The sequence below is a fragment of the Crocuta crocuta genome, unplaced genomic scaffold, assembly GCF_008692635.1.
Source record: "Crocuta crocuta isolate KB4526 unplaced genomic scaffold, BGI_CrCroc_1.0 scaffold322, whole genome shotgun sequence".
Taxonomy (NCBI): Eukaryota; Metazoa; Chordata; class Mammalia; order Carnivora; family Hyaenidae; genus Crocuta; species Crocuta crocuta.
In genome coordinates, this window is record NW_027532592.1 from 2498740 (window position 1) to 2525214 (window position 26475).

General features: G+C 46.3%; 1 protein-coding gene across 1 annotated transcript in view; it reads left to right on the plus strand.

Annotated features, from left to right (window-relative positions):
• CDC42BPA (CDC42 binding protein kinase alpha) overlaps positions 1-26475 on the plus strand; it is a 285304-nt gene that overhangs the window by 255213 nt on the left and 3616 nt on the right. The window contains exons 27-38 of the mRNA XM_077779914.1: positions 1704-1840; positions 2881-3020; positions 4527-4608; positions 6690-6906; positions 7880-7942; positions 8770-9363; positions 11374-11471; positions 14143-14227; positions 16744-16867; positions 17551-17668; positions 22171-22353; positions 25306-25423. Coding sequence (XP_077636040.1) covers positions 1704-1840; positions 2881-3020; positions 4527-4608; positions 6690-6906; positions 7880-7942; positions 8770-9363; positions 11374-11471; positions 14143-14227; positions 16744-16867; positions 17551-17668; positions 22171-22353; positions 25306-25423 — 1959 coding nt within the window. The remainder of the gene's footprint in view (positions 1-1703; positions 1841-2880; positions 3021-4526; positions 4609-6689; positions 6907-7879; positions 7943-8769; positions 9364-11373; positions 11472-14142; positions 14228-16743; positions 16868-17550; positions 17669-22170; positions 22354-25305; positions 25424-26475) is intronic.

Genomic DNA, 26475 nt, shown 5'->3' on the forward strand with positions numbered 1-26475 from the left:
TGGACGAGAATGACGTCTTCCAGGAAAAATCAGTTTGAAAAGGGACCAAGTATGAGGACAGAGCCTTAGGAAACAGAGTTCAGGGGAGGTAAAAGGTAAAGGTAGCAAAGCAGTCTGGGAAAGGAATAGCCCATTTCATTGTCCAGGAAGGTGTGATGGATGCCAAAGGAGGGAATTTGTACTAACGTTTGTCTCACTTTGGATTTAGCCCGCTCTTACAGATGTCATCTCAGAATCGGTCAGAGAGAATACTTGGCTTAATGCTTTATTTCTTACGCACCAGAGTCCTCTGCAAAGACCTAGAAGGGGGTTTGAGGCCTGCCCAGACCACCTTCTTGAGTCTCCTGTCACAAAACTGTGCCTGTCTTCCCCACAGACCCCTAGAACTCCGCCTGGTGCGCTGTGGGCACCATTAAGTTAGACTCTGCCCAGGCTTTCGTAAAAGGGGTTACAGCCTCCAAAGAGTCCTGCCATTTTAATTTCTTCCTGGTTGATTGATGTTAGATCCTTTAGAGGATGGTTATTTTATTGCTTCCGCTGCTGTTGGGAGGTGAGATTTTTTGCCTGTTAGTAGAACAAATTATAACTTGTTAGACGCCCCACTTACAAGTGAAGGAGACGTCGTATGGGAGCGTGGTGCTTTGACAGTCTGTGCTAGTGCATCTGCCTCTCGGGGGTCCGTAATGCCCGGCAGCAGTTTGATCATTTTCCCGGGGGTGTGTCCTCCCAAGATGCTCACCCTCCATCTCTGCTCTTACTCCTTCCCAGGTATTGTCCAGAACCCACCCTCGAAGTAGGAGTTGTCTAAATACACATTCTTAGTCTGCAGCCCCCTCCGACAAGCTTGTTTGTTTTAAATATTTTAATGTTTAATTCTCACCAACCAAGTCTCAGTGAAAATTACACATTCGTTTTTGTTTATCTTATTTCTTCGAGCCCCAGGTTTATCATATGAGCATCAGAGGTGTCAGGGCGGTATCATTGGCAATTAGGGATGGCATGCTCTCAGCCCGACTGACTGCCTGGGTTTCAGTTCTAGCAATGACACTTAGGAGTCCTGTGACCCAGGGCAAGTCATGTATGAATAGGAGTGCCTCTTAGATTGTTACAGAAAAATTAAATGCACTCAATAAAGTTAACCATTATTATGATCTTAGCCCTAGTTCGGGTATCTGTAATGATATTAACAACTCCTGAAGTTTACACTTAATCTGTGGCTTTTTAATAATTGAAAAATTTCATTTTCAAAAAGAGGGACTGGTAAAGTTTGCCAGATGTTACAAAAATGTCACGTAATTTCATGTCCATCAGTGGCCCTTGCAAGAGAACTATGAAGGCAGATAGGAAATTGGAGTGAGATAAAGAGTGAGAGAGAACTCCAGAAACTACTTTTTGGAATTCCAAATTTAAATCACTTGTTGTATTCACAAGCTTAGATGTTTTTTTCTCTGTATGGGTTTCTCTTGATTAACACAGAACAGTAATACATACAAGTATTTACTATTTCTTACTGAAATTCTAATTCGTAAGTGCATGAATCCACTCCTCAAAGGGCAGAAAAGTTATTTAAATCAAAGCCATAGATGAGCCTTCTTCTAACATGGCAACTTGCATGTGATGAGTGCTCAGTGAATTTTCTTCTCGTAAAAGGTGAGTTTCTATTGAACATTGGTTTTTTTTCTCCCCCCCCCACCCTTGAAAAGTGTGCGGATTCTCATGTCATATAACTTGTGTAAACAAAGCTCCGACTGCTTGTCCGGTCCCTCCTGAGCAGACAAAATGTCCTCTGGGGATAGATCCACAGAAAGGAATAGGAACAGCATATGAAGGCCATGTCAGGGTAAGTATGATCAGGCTGGGTTTAGATTAATCTTTTGAGGTTGATTAATGACTGAGAACTAAGGGGCGCCTGGGTGGCTCAGTCAGTTGAGAGACCAACTTCGGCTCAGGTCATGATCTCATGGCTCAGGAGTTCAAGCGCCGCGTTGGGCTCTGTGCTGACAGCTCAGAGCTTGGAGCCTGCTTTGGATTTGGTGTTTCCCACTCTCTCTGTCTCTGCCTTTCCCGTACTTGCACTCTGTCTGTCTCTCTCTCAAAATAAACATTTTAAAATTTTTTTAATGAAAAAAATGAAAACTTAAGTCCAGTCGCCCAACAAACACCCCTTGACAGAAAATCAAGCAAATAAAATTCATCCATAATTTTATTTCATCCACTGTGATTTGAAAACAAAACCTGGCCTTTGCTTGGAAATAAATTCCAGAATGTCTAGAATTTTCTGTACTGCCCCTGCGTTGTAACAAACAGATGTTGGAATCTCTGTAAAGGAGTCTTCAGCACTTGGTCTTGCTGGGGATGTAGCATATGCTTATGAAGGGTGAGCTATTATCAAGGGTGTATTCTTATCATAATCTTGAATAACGTTTAAAGCGTCAGCTGCATTTCATCTTACTCTCAAATTAGACTTTTATGCTATGTAGAAGTCCATGAATTTTCTTTACGATTTTAATTTTAAGTAATCTCTACACCCAGCGTGGGGTGCAAACTCACAACCTGAGATCAAGAGTTGCATGGTCTACTGACTGAGCCAGAGAGGCACCCCCCACCACGAATGTTATTTGAATGAATTATTAGTGAAAGTTAAAATCGTACCATTAAAAAATGTTTCAGAATCAAAAGTCATTTAGTATTTGAGGAATGTATTCTTATGTGTTCTTAAGTTATTAATGATATACGTGTTTCTTCTGCACTTTACAACCAGAGTGGCAGACTTTGAACACACAGACATCATCTCTAGGGTTTCATCGTATGGTTATATAGGTAATTAAAGGGGCTATGAGTGATGTTTTAGTTTGAATTGTTTTTGTCTCTCTGTCTAAGATCCCTAAGCCAGCAGGGGTGAAGAAAGGATGGCAAAGAGCATTGGCTGTGGTTTGTGACTTTAAACTCTTCCTGTACGACGTTGCTGAAGGAAAAGCATCTCAGCCCAGTGTTGTAGTCAGTCAGGTGATTGACATGAGGTAAGCTTTTGAGAGTGAAGATATTTGTATCTTTTGCAATGTAAGAATAAAAAAGTGTCTGAATTTTCATCTAATTATATTGCCATATTTTTGTCTAATTCTAATTTTATGTTAATATTCTAATTTACTGATATTACTAGAATAATGTAATGAGAAATAGGAAGCAAAGTATAGTTATAGGACGGGTTGATGTATGTGTGTAGAGTGAGCTGGGGATACGGCATCAGGGAAATGGCTGAATCCAAAAGACCAGCATAAAGATGGGGTAATGAAGGCCTAACACATAGCATTTCAGTCATGGCCTGAAGGCATGGAGCAGAATTCCAGTGTGAGGATAGGGCATAGAAACGTCCGAATCAGACAGGCTCTTGGACTGTGTAATGAGCTGATAGACATTGAGCACATGTGCTGACTGTGGTCTCATTCCTCATGTTTTAACCCTGCCCCGTGGCACGCTCTCCTTTACTCTCTTCTTATAACTCCCGCGCTCCCCTTGAGTGACTGACGCACCCCCAGAGCATCCGCGGGCACCTCTGCGCCAAAGACTCCTACTCGGGTGCCCGCCCAGCTTTTCCTCCAAGACTCAGAGCGGGTTTCCAGCAGTGGCACACACTGGCATTTCGTGCCAGCGCCCCAGCCCGCGCTGCCTTCCCCACCAGACACCACACACATACCTACATACGATAAGGACGTAGATGCGGGCAGTGTTAGCAAGGAAGGCCCAACAGAGTCTGCCAAGGGACTGGGCCTGGAAGGGCAGGGAGAAGGATCAAAGACAAGACAAAGGCCTCAAGTCTTCAAGACCAAGAGAATGATGATACTAAGAACCAGAGTAAGGAAATCTCGAGGGGCCTGGGGGGGCTCGGTCGGTTGAGCGTCTGACTTCGGCTCAGGTCATGATCTCACAGTTCGTGGGTTTGAGCCCCGTGTCGGGCTCTGTGCTGACAGCCAGCTCAGAGCCTGGAGCCTGCTTTGGAATCTGTATCTCCCTCTTTCTCTGACCCTCCCCTGCTCACACTGTGTCTCTCTCTCTCTCTCTCAGAAATAAATAAAACATTTTTAAAATTTTAAATTAAATTTAAAAAAAAAGGAAATCTCGAGGAATACATTACTGTGGAGGAATTCTGTTGCAGGTGTTGAGAGAACAAGAAGATGTCAGATAAGCCGTGTTGTGGGCACTTGCAAGCTGTTGCGGGAGGCAGGGGTCCAGTGTGTTGGAGGCTCTGGGGACCTTCCAGGGTCCAGGTCCTACTTCTCCATGTACGCGTCCTGGCCCAGCAGCTGCTCCCAGCCCTCGTACAGTTGCCCCTGTTAAGTTACTCCCAACGAGTTTCCTCAGGGACTGTCAATTACGATGATGGAGAAACCAACTTGTTTTAAAAATTCAATTTGGACATTTTGTGCAAGTCAGTTTTGAGGATTGCTTGGCGTGTGTTATTTGGATACATACCAGACACCACACACATACCCACATACGCTGACTTTACTGTTTTCCTTTACCTTCAGGGATGAAGAGTTTTCTGTGAGTTCAGTCTTGGCTTCTGATGTCATTCACGCAAGTCGGAAAGATATACCGTGCATATTTAGAGTAAGTATGTGGGCTGTAATTTGATCACTGAATTATGGGTTCTTAGCAAATATATATCTCATTCCTCCATTTAGATCATAAACTTACTAGGAATAGGTCCCAGTCCTGTATTTCTTACTGTGTTTCATATCTTCCAGTACTTGAATGTATAGACGATTAGTGCTAAGTAAGTATTTCATGAGCAAAAGACCTGAGCAAAGCATGAATATTTGGCTTCTAAAATCGGGTTCATCTTGGGTGAGATTTTTGAGCCACAATTCAGTTTTCAAATATGCAACATGGAAAATTGAACAAGCATGAGGTTTCTCAAGTTTCTGAAAAACAGAGGTTTCTTTTTAAATCTCATGTAAAAAATTAATGTTTTATTTCTATTGCTTTGTAATTACTCCAAAACTTAGTGGCTTAAGCCAGTAATGATTTATTTTGTACCATTCAGTGGGCCGACTCTACAGTTCAAGTGGTGTCAGCTAGGGTCACTCACATGCACTCATCTGGGGCTGGAATACCCAAAATGACCTTGCCCCCATGTCTGGGACCTTGCTGCTGGCTGTTTCCTGGGCGATCTGTGTGAACTTTCTCCATGTGGTCTTTCATCTGGCTGAGCTCTACATGGCTGGCCTCCGAGAGGACCAAAGAAGCTGCCAGAACTTTTGAGGACCAGGCCTAAGACACGCATAATAACTCTTGTTGGTCAAAGCACGTCATGAGGCCAGCCTGGACTTAAGGGGAGGGGCAGTAGACGGCACAGCTTGATGAGAAGAATGCAATTCCGTAGAAGACTTGCTGGTGGCCATCTTTGGAGGCTGCCTCCCCTCCCACAGGGCCATTGAATTGGCGAATTAAGACAGTAAAGGTTTAGGAGCGCCTAGGTGGCTCAGTTGGTTAAGCATCCAACTCTTGGTTTCAGCTCAGGTCATAAACTGACTCTCCGGGAGATCGAGCTCTGTGTTGGGCTCCGCGCTGATTCTCTCTGTCCCTCTCTCTCCGCTCCTCCACTCGCAATCCCTCTCAAAATAAATAAAAAGTCTACTGCCCTAATGTTAGGCCTGCGTACTTAGTATTTGTCTATGAATACAGTGTCTGAGGACGGACACCAGAGGGGCCAAAAGAGGCCCCCTTGCCTATAGCTGATTCACACAGCGGGAGTTTATTGTCACTGCTGCCTAAACCACATGTATGTGACATTTAAATGTCTTGATTGTAAGTGCTATTTGTATAATGCTAAATCTTCATTTAAATACGAATCCAAGTGATCTGATCTTCCCTAAGATTATGTGCGTATGTTATGAAGTGGCAAAGAACATTAAGTTTATTTCTGAACACTTCTGACTTTTTAAAAGAAGTTGAGAACCGGTATGGCATGTAGCATGTGTGAGCATGGACCCGGGACCCAGTCTGGTGGGGCGTCCTTGGGGACGGTACACGTTCCCTCGGAGGGTCACTCAGATGCAGGAGCTGCCTCAGTGCTTGTGCACGGCTTTGATCGGTGCTCACGCTTAACCCAGGAAATGTCAGATGCTGTTGATCTATGAGTAATGGGCGATGCGTTTCTTAATGGTGGCACTCAGCACACCATAGCTAAGAAAATAAAAAGAGTAACATTTAAACTGGTACATCTGCTAGGGGCACCTGGGTGGCTCAGTCAGTTAAGCGTCCGACTTCGGCTCAGGTCATGATCTCACGGTTCGTGGGTTCGAGCCCCGCATCGGGCTCTGTGCTGACAGCTCAGATTCTGTATCTCCCTCTCTCTCTGACCCTCCCCTGCTCATGCTGTCTCTCTCTCTCTCTCTCTCTCTCTCTCTCTCTCAGAAATAAAAACATTAAAAATTTTTTAAAAATAAAATGGTACCTGCTATAAGTAATAGATAGATATGGATGGGTAAACGTATCTGCTACCTTTGCTTTGTCATGAATCCTACTGCTAAGACTCGTTATTCTTCTGATTAGGGGAGCTGACCTCGGTGAAAGGGATCATTTGTTGAGTGCTCACCTTGTTGGCCAGAGCTAAGCAAACCAGCGTCAGCTTGAAACCTGCTTGAAGCATGTCTGTTTTCTAACGCAGGCTGATTTAACTGTCCTAGGTCACAGCTTCCCAGCTCTCGACATCCGACAGCAGGTGTTCGGTCCTGATGCTCGCGGAGAGTGAGAGTGAGAGGAACAAGTGGGTGGGCGTGCTCAGCGAGCTGCACAAGATTTTGAAGAAAAACAAATTCCGAGACCGTTCCGTCTACGTCCCCAAGGAGGCTTATGACAGCACTCTGCCGCTCATTAAAACAACCCAGGCAGCCGCAATCATAGGTATGGACTGGTGCCGTTGACCGTGTTAGCACAGCTGTTGACCAGCCAGGGAGCGGGGCTGGCTTGCGTCCAGGAACCCCCCGTGTTCAGGGTGGCCAGTGCTGTGCCCCACATGCGCAGTGAGCATCTGCTGAGCAAGTACTCCGGGAAAAGTGCTTTCCAAGTGTGTTTTCTTCCGGAAAAAAAACAGCACTAAAGGTGAACCTGTGAACAATTTTCTGCTGTGTGACTTAGAACAAACTACTTAACTTCTTAAAGCTTAAGTTTCTCTGGGTAGGATGCAGGTTCTGATAACCTTGCAGAAGTTAGGAGGTTCGGTAAGGTGGGGCCCGGGACGGGATATCTGCATAGCAGATGCCTGAGAGAGAGAGAGAGAAAGAGAGAGCAGTTTCTGGGTCTGGAGGTTTCAGTTCCTGTCAGATTATTGGTACACATCCAACTCTTTTGTTACTTTCTAGTAAATAATGAAAAGTTAACAAGTAGGGTCCAAATGCCTTCCACACTTTCTCCCTCCCAAAACAAGTAGAACTGGGCCCATGGCACTTGCAAGCTAGGTTTTTTTCTTTTTTTTCCCACCCTCTATTGTATAAACATTACTTCTTTTTTAAGTATTGATATACTTTCTAATGATCGTCCTGTTAAAAATGACATGAGGTAATATTTACTTCAGTCATCTGAAAGGGAACTTAATAGTACAAATTGTTATTGTTATTTTTAAGTTACTTACTTGAGTGTTTTTGCACCAAATTTATTACCTATTTTGTTCTATCGGTTTAACCCAGCTTTGCCTGTTAACAGTGTTTCATATTCATGTCTTCTGTAGACCACGAAAGGATCACTCTGTTCACAATGTTTCATATTTGTGTCTTCTGTAGACCACAAAAGAATCGTAATCATGTTTTATATTCGTGTCTTCTGTAGACCATGAAAGGACTGCCCTGTTAACAGTGTTTCGTATTTATGTCTTCTGCAGACCATGAACGGATCGCGTTGGGAAATGAAGAAGGGTTATTTGTTGTACACGTCACGAAAGATGGTAAGAGAAAAATTATTGCGGAGTAACTTTCAACCCTATGTTGTTAGAAAAATTCTAAACTCTAGGTTCTAAATTATAAGAAGAGCAGGATTTGATCTTATTTATTCTGTAATTGAAATTTTCCAGACCTCATTTGATGTGTTTCTAAATCAAAAGGTAATTTTTAAAATTCTTTAATCCTCTGAGTTCTTAAACTTCCAAGTGTGTGTTGTGTTTCTTGTATCATTTATTCAGCACCTGTGCTCTCCAGACTGCCTGCACGCCTGAAGAGGGGACGTGAAAGATACAGCCAGACTTTTCATTGCTCTGTTAGGATTAGAAGTAGTAGCCGTCATTCAAGTGTGTGTTCACCGTTGAAGGATTTTCTCCCGCATTTACTACAGAAGATTTTTTTTCCAGGGCCAAATTAAATACCGAGGAAATAAAAAGGAACCAATTTATTAGTGTCCTATTTTTATATCAAGTGCGATCGTGGGAAGACAGTGCACTTAAACTGCATCTGTTACCCCTAGAATACGTTCAGTGAAATAAGTGTTTCTCAGTTTTTAAAACAGGAGTGCCACGGAGACGTTGCCGAGAGTTTAGTGCCAGCAAAAAGGTTTTTCCTGAAGGCGTAGTACCTTTTCCCTTACCTCACTGTGGGTGTGTGCCGTTACCTTGTGATGGGTATAATTATCTCCCCCTTTCTCCACATGAATCTGATCTCTTACCTTCCGTGTGCATCCATGTCTTCATTATAAGTTGACCTTCCTTGTGCGTGTCATTGGGATATGAGGAATAACTAAAACATTATTGTGCTTTTGATTTATTATTGCTTCTTTGCACAGAAATCATCAGAGTCGGTGACAACAAGAAGATCCATCAGATCGAACTCATTCCCAACGATCAGCTTGTTGTTGTCATCTCAGGGCGAAATCGGCACGTGCGACTTTTCCCCATGGCAGCTTTGGACGGGCGAGAGACCGATTTTTACAAGCTGGCAGAAACGAAAGGCTGTCAAAGCATAACTTCGGGCAAGATATGCCACGGAGCTCTCACGTGCCTGTGTGTGGCAATGAAAAGGCAGGTCCTCTGTTATGAACTATTTCAGAGCAAGACCCGTCACCGAAAATTTAAGGAAATTCAAGTCCCGTATAACGTGCAGTGGATGGCGATCTTCAGCGAGCAGCTGTGCGTGGGGTTCCAGTCGGGCTTCCTGAGGTACCCCCTGAATGGAGAAGGCGGTCCGTACAGTCTGCTGCACTCAAACGACCACACGCTGTCGTTTATCACGCATCAGCCGATGGACGCCATCTGTGCAGTTGAGATCTCCAGTAAAGAGTACCTGCTGTGTTTTAACAGCATGGGGATATATACGGACTGCCAGGGCCGGAGATCCAGACAGCAGGAGCTCATGTGGCCAGCCAACCCCTCTGCCTGTTGTAAGAGTCTCTTTCTTTTGGCCGTTTTCCCTCGGTGTCTCCTTCCTTCTCCCTCAGCCTCATTTCCTAATACATTCCCTCTTAATACCGGCTTGTTTTCCTAGCTCTTCCGCGAGGTTTTGCCTAAGTACTAATTATGTCATTTGCGCCAAGTAACTCTCTGTGGTTAGTTAGACCTAGGCCAGCAGGGTGGACACAGTCCATAGTTGAAGCTGATCTTTCAGTGGAACATTTTACTTAGCCAGATTTTGAACCGAAGTACCTCTAAGCAACTATCTTCACTGTCCCCAAAAATACAATCTTATGAGCATAAACGGCCCCTAAGACTTACTCTGGAGAAGTAGTTACTGAGTGAACTACATAAGCCCTGATGTAAAGTATAACACAACATCTAAAAGACGCCTTACTCCACTTGATGGTTTTTTCTGAATACACGGATATTTAAGGTCGCCTCTTGCACCCTTTCAAGAACTACGAGGACATCAGTGAAGTAGCGGATGCCCATCACGTGCCGTTTCACTGGCCAAGATGCAGCCAGAGCGCAAGAGCAGCAGTGTCCTCACGGAGCACAGGGTGGGGTGGGCGGGACCCCTGTGGGCCGGGACGCTGCAGCGGGCTGTGGCCACCCTGTGGGGATGCGCAGGGCACCTAACCCCAAACCCTCAGCAGACGACACCTGAATGTGTTTGAAAGCTGATCCGCTCAGCATTCTCCAACCAGGAAAGGTCAACTGTGTGGTAAATCCAGGAAATAGAGTGAGATCCCCACGGAGGCCAGACAGGATGGGTATCAAAACCAAGGGCAGGGTGGGGGTGGGGGTCGGGGGTTGGGGGGCATGAAACCTCTTCCACTGGCCCCTGTGGGGAGGGATGGCGGGCACGGGCCCGTCCATGTAAAGGTTCAGTGGAAGAAGAGTTAGGAGGCCGTGTGTGCTTGTTACAGGAGTGAGAAAACCTAGATCTAAAAAAGAAAGAAAGAAAAAGAAAAATACTTCTAATCCTCCCTACCCAGACCTAACAATTCTTACATTTTTGTTTCTGTTACAATATGTACTTTCCTCTGTGGTGGTGTACGCAGAGTAAAGGCTGTCTTGTAACCTAGTCAGGTAATGGTGCAAAGCATTCCATCTAAGTGGAGTGAGAAGTAGAATATCTGGCTCGTCTGAGTAGCGTGGCCAGTAATTTAATCCGTGACTCCGGCTTAGGTGATCATCTCATCCCTCTGCTCTGCCACTGTCGATGCTCATTCCATCACTGAACAGTTTTGAGGATTCATGTAACCATGCGAGGTGCGCTATCGTACATTCATAAAGGCGACTGCACGACTTAATTCTGTTTCACTGTCAGTCATTCAATGGTTTAGGAATCAAGTATTGAAAACGTGACATGAGACATCACTTTATAGAACTAGCATCAGACAAGGGAGCGTCACGCCCTCAGCATGAGCCAGAGCCTCCTGTGTGATAGCTGCCGTCTCATCCAACCCATAGCACGTCCACTGCTCGTTTATGGTTTATGTTCTGCTCAAAAATGATTGGACGCAGCCGCTGCGTGACTGCAGTAGGACTTCAGTGGGATTCCGTTCTACGATTATTTAGCATAGATCTTTCAGAATGTTTTGGGTTGAAGAATTAGAAGTACGGGAGTGCCTGGGTGGCTCAGCCAGTTAAGTGTCTTGATCTCAGCTCAGGTCTTGATCTCAGGGTCATGAGTTCAAGCCCCATGTTGGACTCTGCACTGGGCATGAAGCCTACTGAAAAAAAAAAGAGGTGCCTGGGTGGCTCAGTCAGTTAAGCATCCGACTCTTGGTTTCAGCTCAGATCATGATCTCAGAGTGAAATCGATCCCCCCCCATCAGAATCTGCCCCGAGCACAGAGCCTGCTTAAGATTCTCTCCCTCTTTCTGCCTCCCAAGCTCGCATGCATATGCATTCATGCTCTCTCTCTCAAAAAAAAAACAAAACAAAAAAAACAAGTAATTAGCCACTGTTCCCTCATTCCCTTCTCATAGGCTACAATGCACCGTATCTCTCAGTGTACAGTGAAAACGCGGTCGATATCTTCGATGTGAACTCCATGGAATGGATTCAGACTCTCCCACTCAAAAAGGTAATTTAACCCTAAAATAGGGGCTAGCAAACTCATGAATGTAGTGTAACACTGATGAGACCCATTAGCTCTTTTCACTAATCGAGCATTTTCTGGCAGTTGCTATGTGGGATTTAGCTAAGGGAAAGGAGATAGAAACAGAAGACGAGCTGGTTAATTGTATAAGTAGCTCAACACCATAGTATTTTTTATCACATTTAGTTTCACCGTGTTTCGCTTTGTCAACGTGAGTATCATGATAACCAGCGACAGGAACGTACCATCCACCTCACATGCAGGTCCTCCTCTCCTTCAGGAGCTCTGGGCAGGGGGTGGGAGGGGAACACCGTCACTCCTCCTTGTGGCTGTCGTTCACGGCGTGGCGTGTGGGTGGTGATCCTGTGAGACAGACCCCACAGGCTGGAAAAGTGACTAACCTGAGAGCCCAAACTATGCTGAAGCATCTTGTGATTAAAAAAATAAAGGTGTTATATGTTCCTCATAGAACATGCTTTTCCCTATGATGATAGAGAATTTTTACAAGTATACAACGACTGTTGTGCATCGGTGAAGAGTAATGGTGTCACGAAGACGTACGTAGCTTGCGTCGTCTGCGAGGGGCAGGGTTGAGAAGAATAGGTGCAGGAAAGTAGCCAAGGTCAGATTTCAAGGTCTGCCCCAACGTTAAAGGACATCAACAGTGAAAACTCTTGGAAATACTCCTACCTCATGTAAAGCACCCAAAATATGGCCCTCTGGCTTGCAATTTGGGGCTGATTACATGTAATTTTCCGTTTTATCATGTAAATCCTATAATATATACAAAAGAATAGGACCTTTATGAAGTATAATAATTAACTGCTCACTCATGACCCCACCTCCTAACTTTGGGCCCAGAATATTACCAACATCACTGCCTCTTCCATTGTACACGTCCCTTGTCCCATCCGCCAGGCCCCTCCAAAGGAAATCACTACCCTGAATGTTGCGTGTACCATTCCTTTCCTTTTCTTAAAATGCAGATTTTTTTTTTTGGCATATTTAAATATTCCTCAACACTTGTTTTGTTCTGTATCATTCAGTTCTGTTCGCCTGTGAGCTTTGTGAAAACGTTATGTTGTGTGTTCTCTGCCTTGCTTCCTTCACGCATATTCCAGGGTCCATCCGTGCAGTTACAAATAGTGCATTGCTTTTCACAGCTATAAAATATTCTGTCGAGTGACCAAGTCACAATCCGTTTCTCCATTGTCTCATTGGCAGACACGTGAATCATTTTCCAGGTTTTGCTGCTGTGACCACTGATGCCTGTGTCATTGGGCGTGTGTGTGCGTGAGCGCCTCTAAGTCACGTGTCTAGGACGGAATTGATGGAACACAGGGAATGCAGGGGTTCAACTTTACAAGCTAGTGTTGGATTATTTTCCGGAGTAATTGTACGGGCTCATACTCCCCCAGCAGTACACGGGAGGGCCTGCTCACCCACATCTTCTCTGACCTTGCCGTTCTCAGGACTCACTGTTTTATAACCATTATAAATGGTTGCAGCATGCTGTCTCAGGAAGCATTACTTTGCTTGTCTCCAATTAACTGTGTTGTTGAGAATCTTTTATATGTTCATTCATTCTTATTTCTTCTCCTGTGAAATACCTACTCATGCTTTTTGCCTATTTTTCTTTTTGGCTTCTTTTTCTTACTGATTTATTGAAATTCTTTATATCTCATAAATACTGGGGAAAGGATGGGGTAAATCTTTTCTATTTGTGACCTATTTTCATGTTGTATTTTTCCAAGCATATATTTTTGTACAATAATGATAAATCATATTATTTTGCTAAAAACTTACTGTTATAAATTTTAATGTCATTATGTGTATCACTCTTCTCCTTTACATTTATGTTTCTTCTGTTAAGAAACTCCTACCTCAAGGTCATAAAGATATGATCTATATTTTATTCCAAATGTTTGAAAGGTGTGCCAATTACATCAACGTCATGAATCTATGGAGTTGGTGTGGGTTTGTGTGTGGTGTGAACTGGGGATACCGTTTTCTCTGTGCCCCATTTCCCAGTGATGCAGTTTCATCTCTGTCATATGTGGACATTTAGTTCCACCCAGGTTCATAAAGTAGCTGTGTTGATATCTCCTTAGTATAATTATGTAGTCACTAATGGCTTTAAAAAGCCAAATTTAAGATTTCAGTGTATTTCTACTTTTTTCCCCAGAATATTCTTCCTTTAAAATATTGTCATCATAGGGGCGCCTGGGTGGCTTTGTCGGTTAAGCGTCCGACTTTCGCTTAGGTCATGATCTCGCGGTTCGTGGGTTCGGGCCCCGCATCAGGCTCTGTGCTGACTGCCAGCTCAGAGCCTGGAGCCTGCTTCAGATTCTGTGTCCCTCTCTCTGACCCTCCCCTGCTCACGCTGTCTCTGTCTCTGTCTCCTAGAAATAAAAAAAAATATTTAAAAAAATAAAATAAAATGTTGTCATTATAACTGTTTATTAAAATTAGATCATTGTATACCCCCTTCCATCAGAATTAATGTTGATTTTTCTGAGAGTGCTATCTTCTGAAGAGGAAAGATAAATGAAAGGTCTTAATAGTCTGTACTTTACAAATAGGCCTAAAGTTTTATGATTCCATTGGATGGTGTTACTGAAATGCTAATTATATTTTTTTTTCATTCTTATTTTAGGTTCGACCCTTAAACAGTGAAGGATCATTAAACCTTTTAGGGTTGGAGACCATTAGATTAATATATTTCAAAAATAAGATGGCAGGTAAGGAAATAAAACATTAATGGGATAGTCCCAGGGAAACATTCTCTCTGAGCTGACTGCCTAGAGATAATTAATAAATAGCAGTGACCACATTTAAACTCAGGATTCTCTTAGTCCAAAGTCTGTGACCCTGACTTCTGTCATACTCTCTCAATATAGTAAGTTAAATGGATAAAAAGTCCTTCCATCTAACCTTGTGTAGCTGTGGACAAAAATACTTGTTTGTGACCTCCCTTATTTTTCTGGGAAGTCCTGAATTAAGTGGAGAAAGTATGGCTGAAAATAGTATTTTCTGGACTATCAATGCTGCAAAACCCTAACCAAAGTCTATAATGGCACTAAAATGGTGAACACTCATCCAGAATTCTGACCGGGGACTTCAAGAGCATATCTTCCGCCAAGGGCACCTGGGGCCTAAAACTTCACGAGTGGCCATGACAGCACTGACCGCCAGAGTCAGGAGGGCGAATGGGAGCCAGGGAGGGCGCGGGCGGTGTCCATGGTCATGTGGTGGCCCCTCGGCACTCGGGTCCCTTGGCTGACCGACTGGTGGGTAGAGGAGGTCCTGCCTGAGTGGATATTCCACCGTGACATGAGAAAGGAGAGTGGGGTTTTAGGAGCGATTCCCACTCAGTGATGGATTCACCATGAAGCTACTAAACTTGAGCTCTAAGCCTCACCATGCCTGGGGCCTGTACTTAATTCGCATCTGTTTCCTAGAGGAAGTCCACATATTCGTATAGGGTCAGCTTCACCTGTTCTCAGCGCTTGTGGCCGGAATGATCCAGAAAGTATCCATTTCCCAGTTCACGTCTGTAGGATAAAGCCTCTTCCCACGCGTGTTTCCCCATCTTTCCACCCCTCCTGCTGCTGCTCTAGGCCGGCTGCAGAGGCGGAGCTTGGAGAGGGAAGACCTGGCAGAATTTCAGCACCTGCGTCCTGTGCTCAGCAAGGGCAGGGGGTGCCCGGTCCCCCAGAGGCCCTTCCCTTTTCTCTGTCTGGCTCAGACAACAAAAGGAAATAAAAGGCATCAGAATTGATAAAGAAGAAGTCAAACTTTCACTTTTCGCAGACGACATGATACTCTACATAGAAAACCCAACAGACTCCACCAGAAGCCTACTAGAACTGATCCATGAATTCAGCAATGTTGCAAGATATAAAATCAACGTACAGAAATCGGTTGCATTTTTATACACCAATAATGAAGCAACAGAGAAATCCAGAAACTGATCCCATTTACAATTGCGCAAAAACCATAAAATACCTAGGAATAAACCTAACCAAAGATAGAGGAGATCTGTATGATGAAAACTATAGAAAATTTATGAAGGAAATTGAAGAAGACACAAAGAAATGGAAAACCATTCATGCTCACGGGTCGGAAGAATAAATGCTGTTAAAATGTCATTACTACCCAAAGCAATCTACACATTCAGTGCAGTTCCAATCAAAATTCTCTGTCTGGCTCAGTCATTCAACTCTCAGGGGCTCAGTGTTGCCGCGGCCTTCATTCCGGCCATCACTTGTCCCCCACCGCCACCAGGACCCAGACCTCCTCCGGCTGCACAATTCTCACGCTCTAAAATCGTGCTTCACACGTAGTTAAGAAGGCCAGCTGATGAGGCTGCATTATTAGGGTACAAGAAGAAAATTGCTTTTCCGCTAACCCCCTGCCTCGGCTCACCTTTTCCTCACTTCAGCTTTGTGGGTGTTAAAAACTCTTCAGATGGGCTTTTCTTCTGTTCCACGTTGAGAGAACGGCATCCCTCATGTTGTGTGAGCACAGCTGCCTCTTTCATTCCTCGCGTGTGTTCACCGATCTCTGCGTGTCTGGGGAGCCTGTGGCTGGCGGTGGTTTACTTGTAGGTGTGAACATTGAACCCGGGTGCTGGGCGCATATGGTGAAGTCTCCGCGCCCCACCGGCACGGGTTGGGGGCTGGGGGTGTAGAAACAGAAGAGTCAGGCCTTCAGTAAGGGAAGCTGGTCTAGTGCGGGTTTTTGTCCTTACCCACATCCAGCAGACTGGCTCTTGCACAGGAAATGTTTTATTATGTAAAAACAATTTTAATGAACGTTTGCGTGAATAGTTTACCATTGATGCTGAGGACCATGTAGCTTAACCTGAGACGTTTTTTTAACACCCTAAGCCATTGGAACCAGTACTCGGAAAATGAGAGAAGACAGTGCAGAGGGATTGGGGTGGGGGGTGGGCACAAGGCGACAGGACCTGCATGCAACTGCATTTTCCTTTTCTTCCACTAAAATGGTGCCACTGTGTGTTTGTAATCCAATCAAGGTGAAAATGCATTTCGTAAGCTAGGTTTCACTTTGCGTATAACTGTTCCCATATGTCCCGGTGTGAATTACTATTTACCGTATCTGCACAGCTTTCAGAAATGTGAACTGGGTACATTGGGCAACTGAGTCATGCTTGCACTGCCTGGGAGACTAACGGACAAAAAGCATTTTAGCGCTTTAAAGAACATCGCTGTTCTTCGTATTCTTTTAACAGAAGGGGATGAACTGGTGGTTCCGGAAACATCGGATAATAGTCGAAAGCAGATGGTTAGAAATATTAACAATAAGCGACGCTACTCCTTCAGGGTCCCAGAAGAGGAAAGAGTGCAGCAGAGGAGGTAGGGGGGCGACAGGGCCCTCTGCAGGGGGGGTGCGGGGGACAACACAGTGAGCTGCTGCGGAAGGAAAATGTGGTCTCAAAGTCCGTCGCCCCTCTGTGGTGTCAAGACACCACAGTCACGAATGTCCTTCTCAGGGTGACTTCAATGAGTCCTCGCCACAGTGCGAATATGCGCTGGGTTAAAGTGCCACATTTTCATCCATCTCTCTGTGTACATGAAATACTCACAGTTTCTAGAATGTGAGCCTTTGTGCCATATAAACAGTTCCTCACTGCGTACAGGGCACCTGTACAGGCGTGAGCACTTCAGGGTAACTCTTCTCTTCAAGAGCAAACAGCCCATAGGCTGGTAGTATTTCCAGTTACATGTAAAAACGTCCCTAAACCGTTATCAGATATTTTAAAAGACCCGCAGAAAATGGTCCGGACTGTCTGTGGCCTAGAGCTTTGGTACGTGAGTGCTGAGAAAGCCCTCTCTGTTCTCCCACCAAAAAGCACAAGATCTTGTAGCTAAAAACAGAAGTTCCGAAGTTTTAATTGAGTATATTTTCTTATTTATTCTATCCTTACTAAACTTGATTTCACCATTTTATTTTTGTGACCAAGGATGCTTAATTGTTTTCTCAAGTTTAACCAGACGGAGCACAGAAAAAGTGTCTAAACAGGTGTTTTCTCTTACAGAGAGATGCTACGAGATCCAGAAATGAGAAATAAGTTAATTTCTAACCCAACTAATTTTAACCACATAGCACACATGGGCCCAGGAGATGGCATTCAGATCCTAAAAGACCTGCCCATGGTAAGAAAAAGGGTGGCTGGGTGGGGACGGGGTTACGAGTGGGGCGGGGAGAAGACGCATATGCGCGCGTGGGCCTAGCGCGATGCGGGAGTGTGATGACAAGAGGCTCATGTCCCCGTAGCGCTATAACGTGTGATGCGCATGTGAAAAACCGCATTCGGGCATCTGTGAGGGACCAGACAGATCAGGTTGGTAGCTGCACAGCCCGTAAACTTGCCCCACATCCATTTGTGGGGGAGCACACCGCCAGGCTGCGGGAGGGTCTCTCCTGGGATTCAGGGCCCACTCACCAGATCAGCGACATTTCTGCGTGGTAGCAGTTCCCTACAGATGTTTGGCTATTTCCCACCTGCAGAGAACCCCATATGCTGGTCATTAACGGTCGCACCTGTTACCTGGTTGGGCGGTCATATCTCTGTCCTCTCCCCGGTGACCCACCTGTTGCCCGGTCCATCTTCCACACAAAAGTACAACATAGGGAAACTGGTTTGTCACGTGGAGGTCGGATCCTTGGACCCATGATGTTGAAATTAAGAACAGGAGCGGAATTAGGAATTTTCCAGGCTCTGTGCATATCGCATCTTGGTATCGCAATACTGAGCAAACTGCTGACACGTTAATAGGCCCTTTGGGTGACTGGTGGTAGCATTCAGACTGAGAGTCTGGACCCCAGGCTCCTTCTGAGGGCACCTGTCTTCTTACCTCCTCGCCGGCCCGCTCTGCTGTGACAGGAGATAGGAACACATGTACCCAGGAGAAAAAAATGCTGGGTCATCTCGTTTAATGTGCAGTCAAGCTTTTAAAATGGCAAAGTCAAACTTTAAAAGGTCATTTTGCATTTGTCTCATGAGAGGAACCAAAAAAAGTCAGTCCTGGAGTCTGAGTCCCTCAGCGCACGTCCCAAGTGGCCATTGAGCCCGTTCATGAATCAACACTGCGTTCTTACTGCTCGTAGCAATGACCCGGTGGTGGCCGTCCCTTCCTCTAGGTTCTCAGCTGTCACAACAGCCCTTCACCCGCTGGCAACCAGGATGTTTACCAGAAAAGTATAGATAAGCCGAAAGGTTACACATGGCCGTTAAAACGAGGTAAAAACTCGAAGACCCAGCATGTTAGATATTCCACTGTTATACTTCTCTGTGAGTTACAACTTACACTGGTTTTTCGCCTTTTTGCCTGGCGGTGAGAGTTCAGACTTCACTCTTCACCCGTTCGGATCATCTGTTTAAAGAATTTTTTTTAATGTTTTAATTATTTCTGAGAGAGAGAGAGACAGTGTGAGCAGGGGAGGATCAGAGAGAGAGGGAGACACAGAATCCGAAGCAGGCTCCAGGCTCTGAGCTGTCAGCACAGAGCCCGACATGGGGCTTGAACCCATGAACCGTGAGATCACGACCTGAGCCAAAGTCAAACGCCAGACTGACTGAGTCCCCCAGGCACCCCTCTGAGCATCTGTTTAAAGTCCCTGGTCTGGTCATCCTTTATTCTCAGAAGTAAACCTAAACTGCCCATGTGGCTCCATGCCTCTGCCGTTTCAGAGAGAGTGTTTATGCTTCGATAAACATGTGAGACGTGAATATACTTTATAGCTCTTATTTGAAAAGTCAAGTGTTAATGTACTATTTCAGTGAAACTTTTTAAAACTCAGTTGGATAATAGTTTTCAACACCTGATATATACTTCAGATTCTTTTGGAGAACCTGTGTGGCTCATTTGGTTAAACTTTCGACTTCAGCTCAGGTCACGATCTCACAGTTCATGTGTTCGAGCCCCTGCATTGGGCTCTGTGCTGCCAGCTCAGGGCCTAGAGCCTGTTTTCAGACCCTCTGTCTCCCTCTCTCTCTGCCCCTTCCCCACTCGCACTCTGTCTCTCTCTCAAAAATAAACATTAAAAAAAAATTTTTTAGTGGCGCCTGGGTGGCTTAGTCGGTTAAGCGTCCGACTTTCGCTTAGGTCATGATCTCACGGTTCGTGGGTTCGAGCCCCGCGTCAGGCTCTGTGCTGACTGCCAGCTCAGAGCCTGGAGCCTGTTTCAGTCTGTGACTCCCTCTCTCTCTGACCCTCCCCTGCTCACGCTGTCTCTCTCTCTCTCTCTCTCTCCTAGAAATAAATAAAACATTTAAAAAAAAATTTTTTTAAAGATTCTATGGAGAGATTAGATACAAATTTCAAACACATGCATATGCTGCAAAGCCACACATCAACCAATAGGGAATTATTCAGTTGTTAGCAGGGTCTTAGTAGGTCTTATACTTTTTAAATTTTGTTTCACATGTGCTTTGTTTTGGTGCACAAAAAAGAATATACGTAGAACACAAGTTACAGAAAATTTTGCTATAAATTCTGTTATGTCCCACATCTTACGGCATTTTTCCTTAAGGTGAAATCGGGTGGGGGTTCACACAATAGTCCTCTGCTTCATAGTCTACTGCCATCACATGCAAAGTCAATTTGCTGATGTTCTAGAAGTTTTTCAGACCTTCCTACGCAGGAAGACTCGGCCATCACACCCCCAAATAAGCACACAGAAACGAGGTAGCGAATTTCCGACACTGTGAGAACCCCTCTGTCACGACACCATCTCCCTTCACCATCCCACCCAACACTTCCAGTGAAAGAAATTGGTCTTTCCTTTTTTTGTTCAAAATAGGGGCCGGCGGTAATGACTGAGCAACCCCAGTCCCGACAGCGTTTCTGGGAGATTTCTTCCCACACCTGACCCCATGGCGCGTGGCCGCCCATGCTGGCCCCCGTTCCCATCCAACCTCTTCATTTCTAGCGTTTGCCGTCCCTGATTGTGTTAACCCGTGACTGCCTGGCCGGCTCTTGGTGTCGTGGATACCAGGGCCTGTGTCCTACAGCGCGGTCCAGTTTGTCATGCATCTTCCGTTCCTTCCTTGACACATGAGCACTTTTGTGTTTCCAGGACGAGAAGTTGGTGTAAATTTTTGAAACCTGGGTCTTCGCCCTATTTTATTTTCACCGGACTTTCTTTTACTAGCCAGGGGCAGACAGGCAGGGGCTGCCGTAGGCATCCGTTTCATCAGCCAGCCGATGGTTTCGATCCACTGTCCACCCAGACCTGTGTTTGTCTCGGGGTAGACCCTGCTAAACACAGTCGTGCGCAGGTCTGAAAAAAAATATTCATGCGTGTACCCATGTATCTACATATATATGTGTATTGAAAATCTTGTGGTGTTTTAATATGCTCTCAGGTTGTCATTTCCACTGAAATGGAATTATCTGTATTTAATGAACTGTTTCTAAAACCTAAGATGAATTCAGTCCATCAGCCATTACCTGCCATCCGTGCAAAGGGCAGCATGAGCCCTGGACATTTTCCTGTTTTCACTTCTCCCATCAGTACTGCTTTCCTGGGAAATACTTCCGACCGTAGAGAATTTGTTGGAGATCATTAGGAGCTTAGTTCTGTTTCCTTTATACCAAAATTGACACCGATCTACGGTTGTTTGCCTCAAATGTGGAAGAGATTGTCATGAGGAGGGAGTCTTTTTTTTTCCTTTCTCTCTTGAATCAGAGGTGAGCCCTTTACACACCCACGTCTAGCCGAGTGATAGCACGTACAACTTAGAAGTACGGACTGCGCTAGATGCTGAGACCTTGTCCTTTACCTTCCCTCACGGTGGGGGCCACCAGTAAAGGACAGGTGCTTCTCCCGCTGAACACAAGAATAACATCTTACCTCCAGAAGATTTATTTTGGCACACTGGCAATAACTTTAGGAAGTCTTGGTTCACTCACATCTCTACATTTAAAACCATATCTTCTAGAGGAGCTCTTTTTTGAGCCTCCATAGTTTGCGAGAGTTTGCAAGTTCATCCCAGTTCGGGAGGGTGGATGCACGGCCAGCCTCCTCCCCCACTGGTCCGCCCACCGGCCCTGGACCACACGGCCTCGGAGAAGGTGGCCGGGCGCTGAGTGACGGCTCCCTCATGACTCCTGTTCTGATAGACTAGCGCCCTTGGTTTGAAAAGCGTTTTCTCTATCTTTAGTATTATTACGGTATTTTGTGTTTTTATTAATACACCCAGACATTGACGGGATTTTTCCCTTGTTAAAAATGAGCCTGTCTTTTTGGATGTGCAAGTGGAGACAAGTCTGGGCTGCTGGGAGTTGACACTGATAATGAGGGTCACGGAAAGAAGACACACATGGGAATCTGTAAACACTGGGAAATGGTTTTAGCATCTAAAGAAAACAGGCTCCTAGCACTTCTAATGAGAGGCCGCTAGTGGGTTCGCCGACCTTTAACCAGTTCTTTCTGTCCTTATTGATGGCACGTTTTTGCCGTCAGCTGTCTCAGTACCAGCAGGTTACAGAACAGAACTTTCTGAGGCCTGGAGGTATTTCCTGAAGGACTCAGTGCTGATGGGAGCGATGTCATGCCTTCCGCATGTGTGCTGAGATGTCACGTGTAACCAGTGAATACATGTTCATTACCATGTTCCTTTTTTGTTTTCTTCTTCCTGTTGTTTTGATAGCCAGGCCTCCCTTATCCACCCTCTCTCCACTCCGGCCTCATCTCCTCTCCGATCAACTTTGAGCACATCTATCACATGACTGTTAATTCCGCTGAAAAATTTCTCTCTCCTGAGTCCATAAACCCCGAGTATTCCCCGTCTCTGCGCTCTGCCCCCGGTACACCCAGCTTTATGACTCTGAGGGTATGGACAGCCGAGTCAGGTGTTAACTACCACTGACCGTGTGCGGACCTCCTGAACCCAGCTTGATAAGTAACCCGCCGAGGGGGCTACCTTTGTGAATGTTCCTTCCTGCTTCTCTCCTGCCAGACCTCTCCCGTTCCCCCTCCTCCTCCTTCCCCTCCTCCTCCCCCTCCTCCTCTTCAAGTTCTATTTTCTTTCTTCTTCTGAGGAAAGACACAAAGCCTGGGGAAGATTTCACTTCTATTCTTTCAACCATATTGGAGGGTTGGTGGTTTGTTTTTGTTTTTTTTTTTAAGTTTAATAGATGTTCCCATCTTGACGTCCCCTTACGGATGCCATCATTAGAAATAGCCCCGTGTGGGTCTTTGTTAAAAAAAAAAAAAAAGGAACCCCACCATTTCTGAATGTTTTTTATAGCTCATTACCCTATATCTGGCTCAGTTCAGAGAAGTTTTATTGATTTAGCCAGGTTGCTTAAGGTCTGCAGCAGGACCTAGCCACGGGCCTTCTGTCTACCATAAACCCCTTTTTAAAAAGCTTCCAATTGTCCCAAGTAAAAATTACAATAGTATGAAAGAGTAACAGGAAAAATGACAAAAAGAAGGTAATCCTCCTAGGCTCTGAGATGCTGATACGCCTTCAGTTCCGCCCAGGACCCACGATACAACAACTAAATCAGAGAGCGAGAAAGCACGAAGTATGCGGCATCGGGAAGGAGGGTGGCATTTGCCAACGACCCCTTGGATGCCGCCGACATCTTTGTAGCCGGCGGCCCTTGCGGTGGCCGGAAGCTCTCCCATCCTTCCACCCGCGGGTCCACACTGTGCTGACTGCCCAGCACCGTTCTCACAAGTTAATTTCGCAAATAAGATATTTGGGTTCTGTCGTGCAAGCCCATGTCGCACAGTGGCCCCTGACTTAGAAAAGTAGTCGCATCCATTGTTCATTTGTAGAGAGGGCTCTAGAGTGAGAAATTTCTTTNCGAGAAAACACGAAGTATGCGGCATCGGGAAGGAGGGTGGCATTTGCCAACGGCCCCTTGGATGCCGCTGACATCTTTGTAGCCCGCGGCCCTTGCGGTGGCCGGAAGCTCTCCCATCCTTCCACCCGCGGGTCCACACTGTGCTGACTGCCCAGCACCGTTCTCACAAGTTAATTTCGCAAATAAGATATTTGGGTTCTGTCGTGCAAGCCCATGTCGCACAGTGGCCCCTGACTTAGAAAAGTAGTCGCATCCATTGTCCATTTGTAGAGAGGGCTCTAGAGTGAGAAATTTCTTTTTGTATTTTTGTTTTTACTGTACACTCTAAATTATAATGTTTGAAATGTCGCTGTCACCAAGCCATAATGTCATAAAAATAAGTTATTTGACGAATCATAAGGTTAACTCTGATGTTAAAGTAATCAGCCTTAGCTTGCTTTGTTAACTTCAGGGAGTGGAGTCTGGAGGAATGTTGTGCAAACGCATTGGTCGAGAATTTTCTATACAAAAGATGACACGTGTTGTTTAGGTCTGTCCTCCGTGAGTAGAAACACTGCTGTCAGTGAAAGTGTTTCCACGTGAAAAAGACCAGCAGCTTAGGTGTTTGTAGAACGAAGGTGAACCTGAGCTGACTGAACAATAAACGTTTTTGTGTGGGTTTTTTTTTTCTTTTTCTCACAGAACGTGTCTTCTGTGTGTCAGTCTTTTGTGACTTCAGCCTTGGTGTGACCACACTGGCATATTTTTACAGGCTGTTTTTTGCCATTTAGGCTAGTTTGTTCCGTAGGCAAGGACAGCACCGAGGTATTTTCAGGTTTATAGCAGGAGCAATAAAAATGTAAAGGTTGAAACTGACACCCCCATCTCTCGATCCTTCCTTTGCTGCCTCATGTGCACGTAGGTCACTGGTGTCTTAGAGGGCTGCTTCTGGGTGCGTGAATGTTAAGACGCTGGCACTGCTTTTGTTCGGTCTTATTTTCTTAGAGAATAAAAAGGTAAAGCGTTTGCTTTGAACAGATAACACGCTAAGAATTAAATGGACTTTGCAGATTTGATACACGAACCAAAACAGCAGCGGTTGAACTTAGAGCCAGTCCACCACCCTACTTCCCCTTCGTGTGGCCCTGTGACTTGGAGTTCTTCACCTGGCATCAGCGCGTTGTCCTGATCGCTGAGACCTGCGCCCGGTGTCCGTGGCTTTGACGTTAACCTTCTCTCAGGCACCAGCCCCAACGCCTCTCCTGGTCTCAAACGTCTGGGCCCATCAGGGCGGCCGAGGGCTTTCAGTTCTCAGCCAAGTCCAGACAGCCCGTCCCTCACGCCTCCTCTCTGGCTGTGCGTGACTTTTCACAACACCCTTTGGCCCACTTTTCCACCCAGAGCACCAGAATCATTCCACAGTTTGATGGAAAACTCTGTAAAGCAGTGTTCCCGAGTTAGAGCACCTCACCCCGGCTCTGATGGCTTCAGACGTGCTGCCTGTGGCCCGAGCCCCGCTCTGCCAGCCGCCGGGGCGTGGGGTGTGCAGGCGCGTGCCCCGCGGCACACGGAAAGCACTTCCTTGAGAAAAACATGCCCTTCAGCCTGGTGCCTCCGCACGGGCTCGCTCTGATCAGCTAATGCAGTTCTCCTGACCAGAGCCTCCTACGCAGTGAAACCTCCGTTTCGGGTATCTGCAAACGTCCATATAATTCTGCGCCGCGCTGTCACTTGTAACCATGTAACTTCTACTTACTGTTCTCACAATAGAAAGAATTTTTATTTGCTAATAACGGTTTCAATAAGTACAAGGACAAGCACTTATCCCTGAGCAGGGGGAGGTCGGCTTCCTTTGGGCAGGGTCATAGCCTCGGGTCCTTGTTCTGTGCCACTCCGCTCGAGATCGTTGATTTGTTAGAGTGAAAATTAGACGTCTCCGCAGAAGATCACTTTCTCCAGCTGAAGAGGTTTTCCTTCTGCTTTGTTTTCAGAACCCTCGGCCTCAGGAGAGTCGGGCCGTGTTCAGCGGCTCGGTCAGTATCCCGTCTATCACCAAATCCCGCCCTGAACCCGGCCGCTCCATGAGCGCCAGCAGCGGCCTGTCAGCAAGTAAGTGCTCCCGTGGGGGACCGCGGGGCCCACCGGCTCCTCTCTCGCCCACGATGCTCGCACCCCTGCATGTCCGGCGGCCGCAGCGCCTCAGGCCTGCTGGGTGTGCCCCATAAGCACGGGGGCACCTCTTAGGAGAGAGATCACGGGGCCCGGAACCCCACCGCAGAGAGTAACCGGGGTAGCGTTGGCGATGGGCTCGCCCTTAAGAGTCACCGGGAAGGTCATGGGCTTTCCCTAGGGGTGGAGCGTGTCTGAGTCGTGTTTGATTGAGACAAGGCCAGTGTGGCCACCTGGTGATGTCAGGGAGTGACCCAAACACAGGAGGTAGGCAAGGTCAGGTCAGGGACTCACAGAGCGAGTAGGACATTGTCTTCTTAGAAGCTCAGGACCTTTATCTCGTGTACATTCTTAGGAAGGTCAGTCCGTCTGCTGCCAGAGGGGGCAGGGCCACAGGCAGGGATGCAGGCACAGTCCCTGGGGTTCTCGGCGCCTCCTGGGGCTCGGCCAGGAGAGGAGGGGGTGTTTCTGGGAGGTGAGGGGGGAGAGCCACTCGGCAGGGAGAGGAGGGGATGGATCCGGGAGGTGAGGGGGAGAGCCACGGGTGCCCGGGTTCCAGAGGGCCTGGCGATACATTAGAATGGAGACCAGGGTCCATGTCACAGACCGGCTTCTCATAAGCAGGCCTGTGACAGGCGCAGGGGCCCATCGTTTGTGACCTGCCGCCAGGTGGCGCTGGCTGCACCGTCGACCTCTGTCCCCTGAGCCGCGGTGTGGCCTTGCTGGTGCTTCTGCAGAAACCTGGAGCTCGGCCGAGGGACGTTCGGAGGGGAGTCGGGGTGGCGTGTCCGTTGCAGGGGTGCTGAACGCCGCCTCCTTGGTCCGCACAGGGTGCACAGAGGCACCATGTAGCCACCTGTAACCATCGCGTGTCCCACTGAATTCGCGAGGACCTTTGGTTGTTCCTGGGTCACAAGCGGCGATGTAGACAGTCTATCATCCGCTTGTCTGTCACTTTCTCAGAAGTAGGGAGGTGGCTGGTGGGGGGGAGG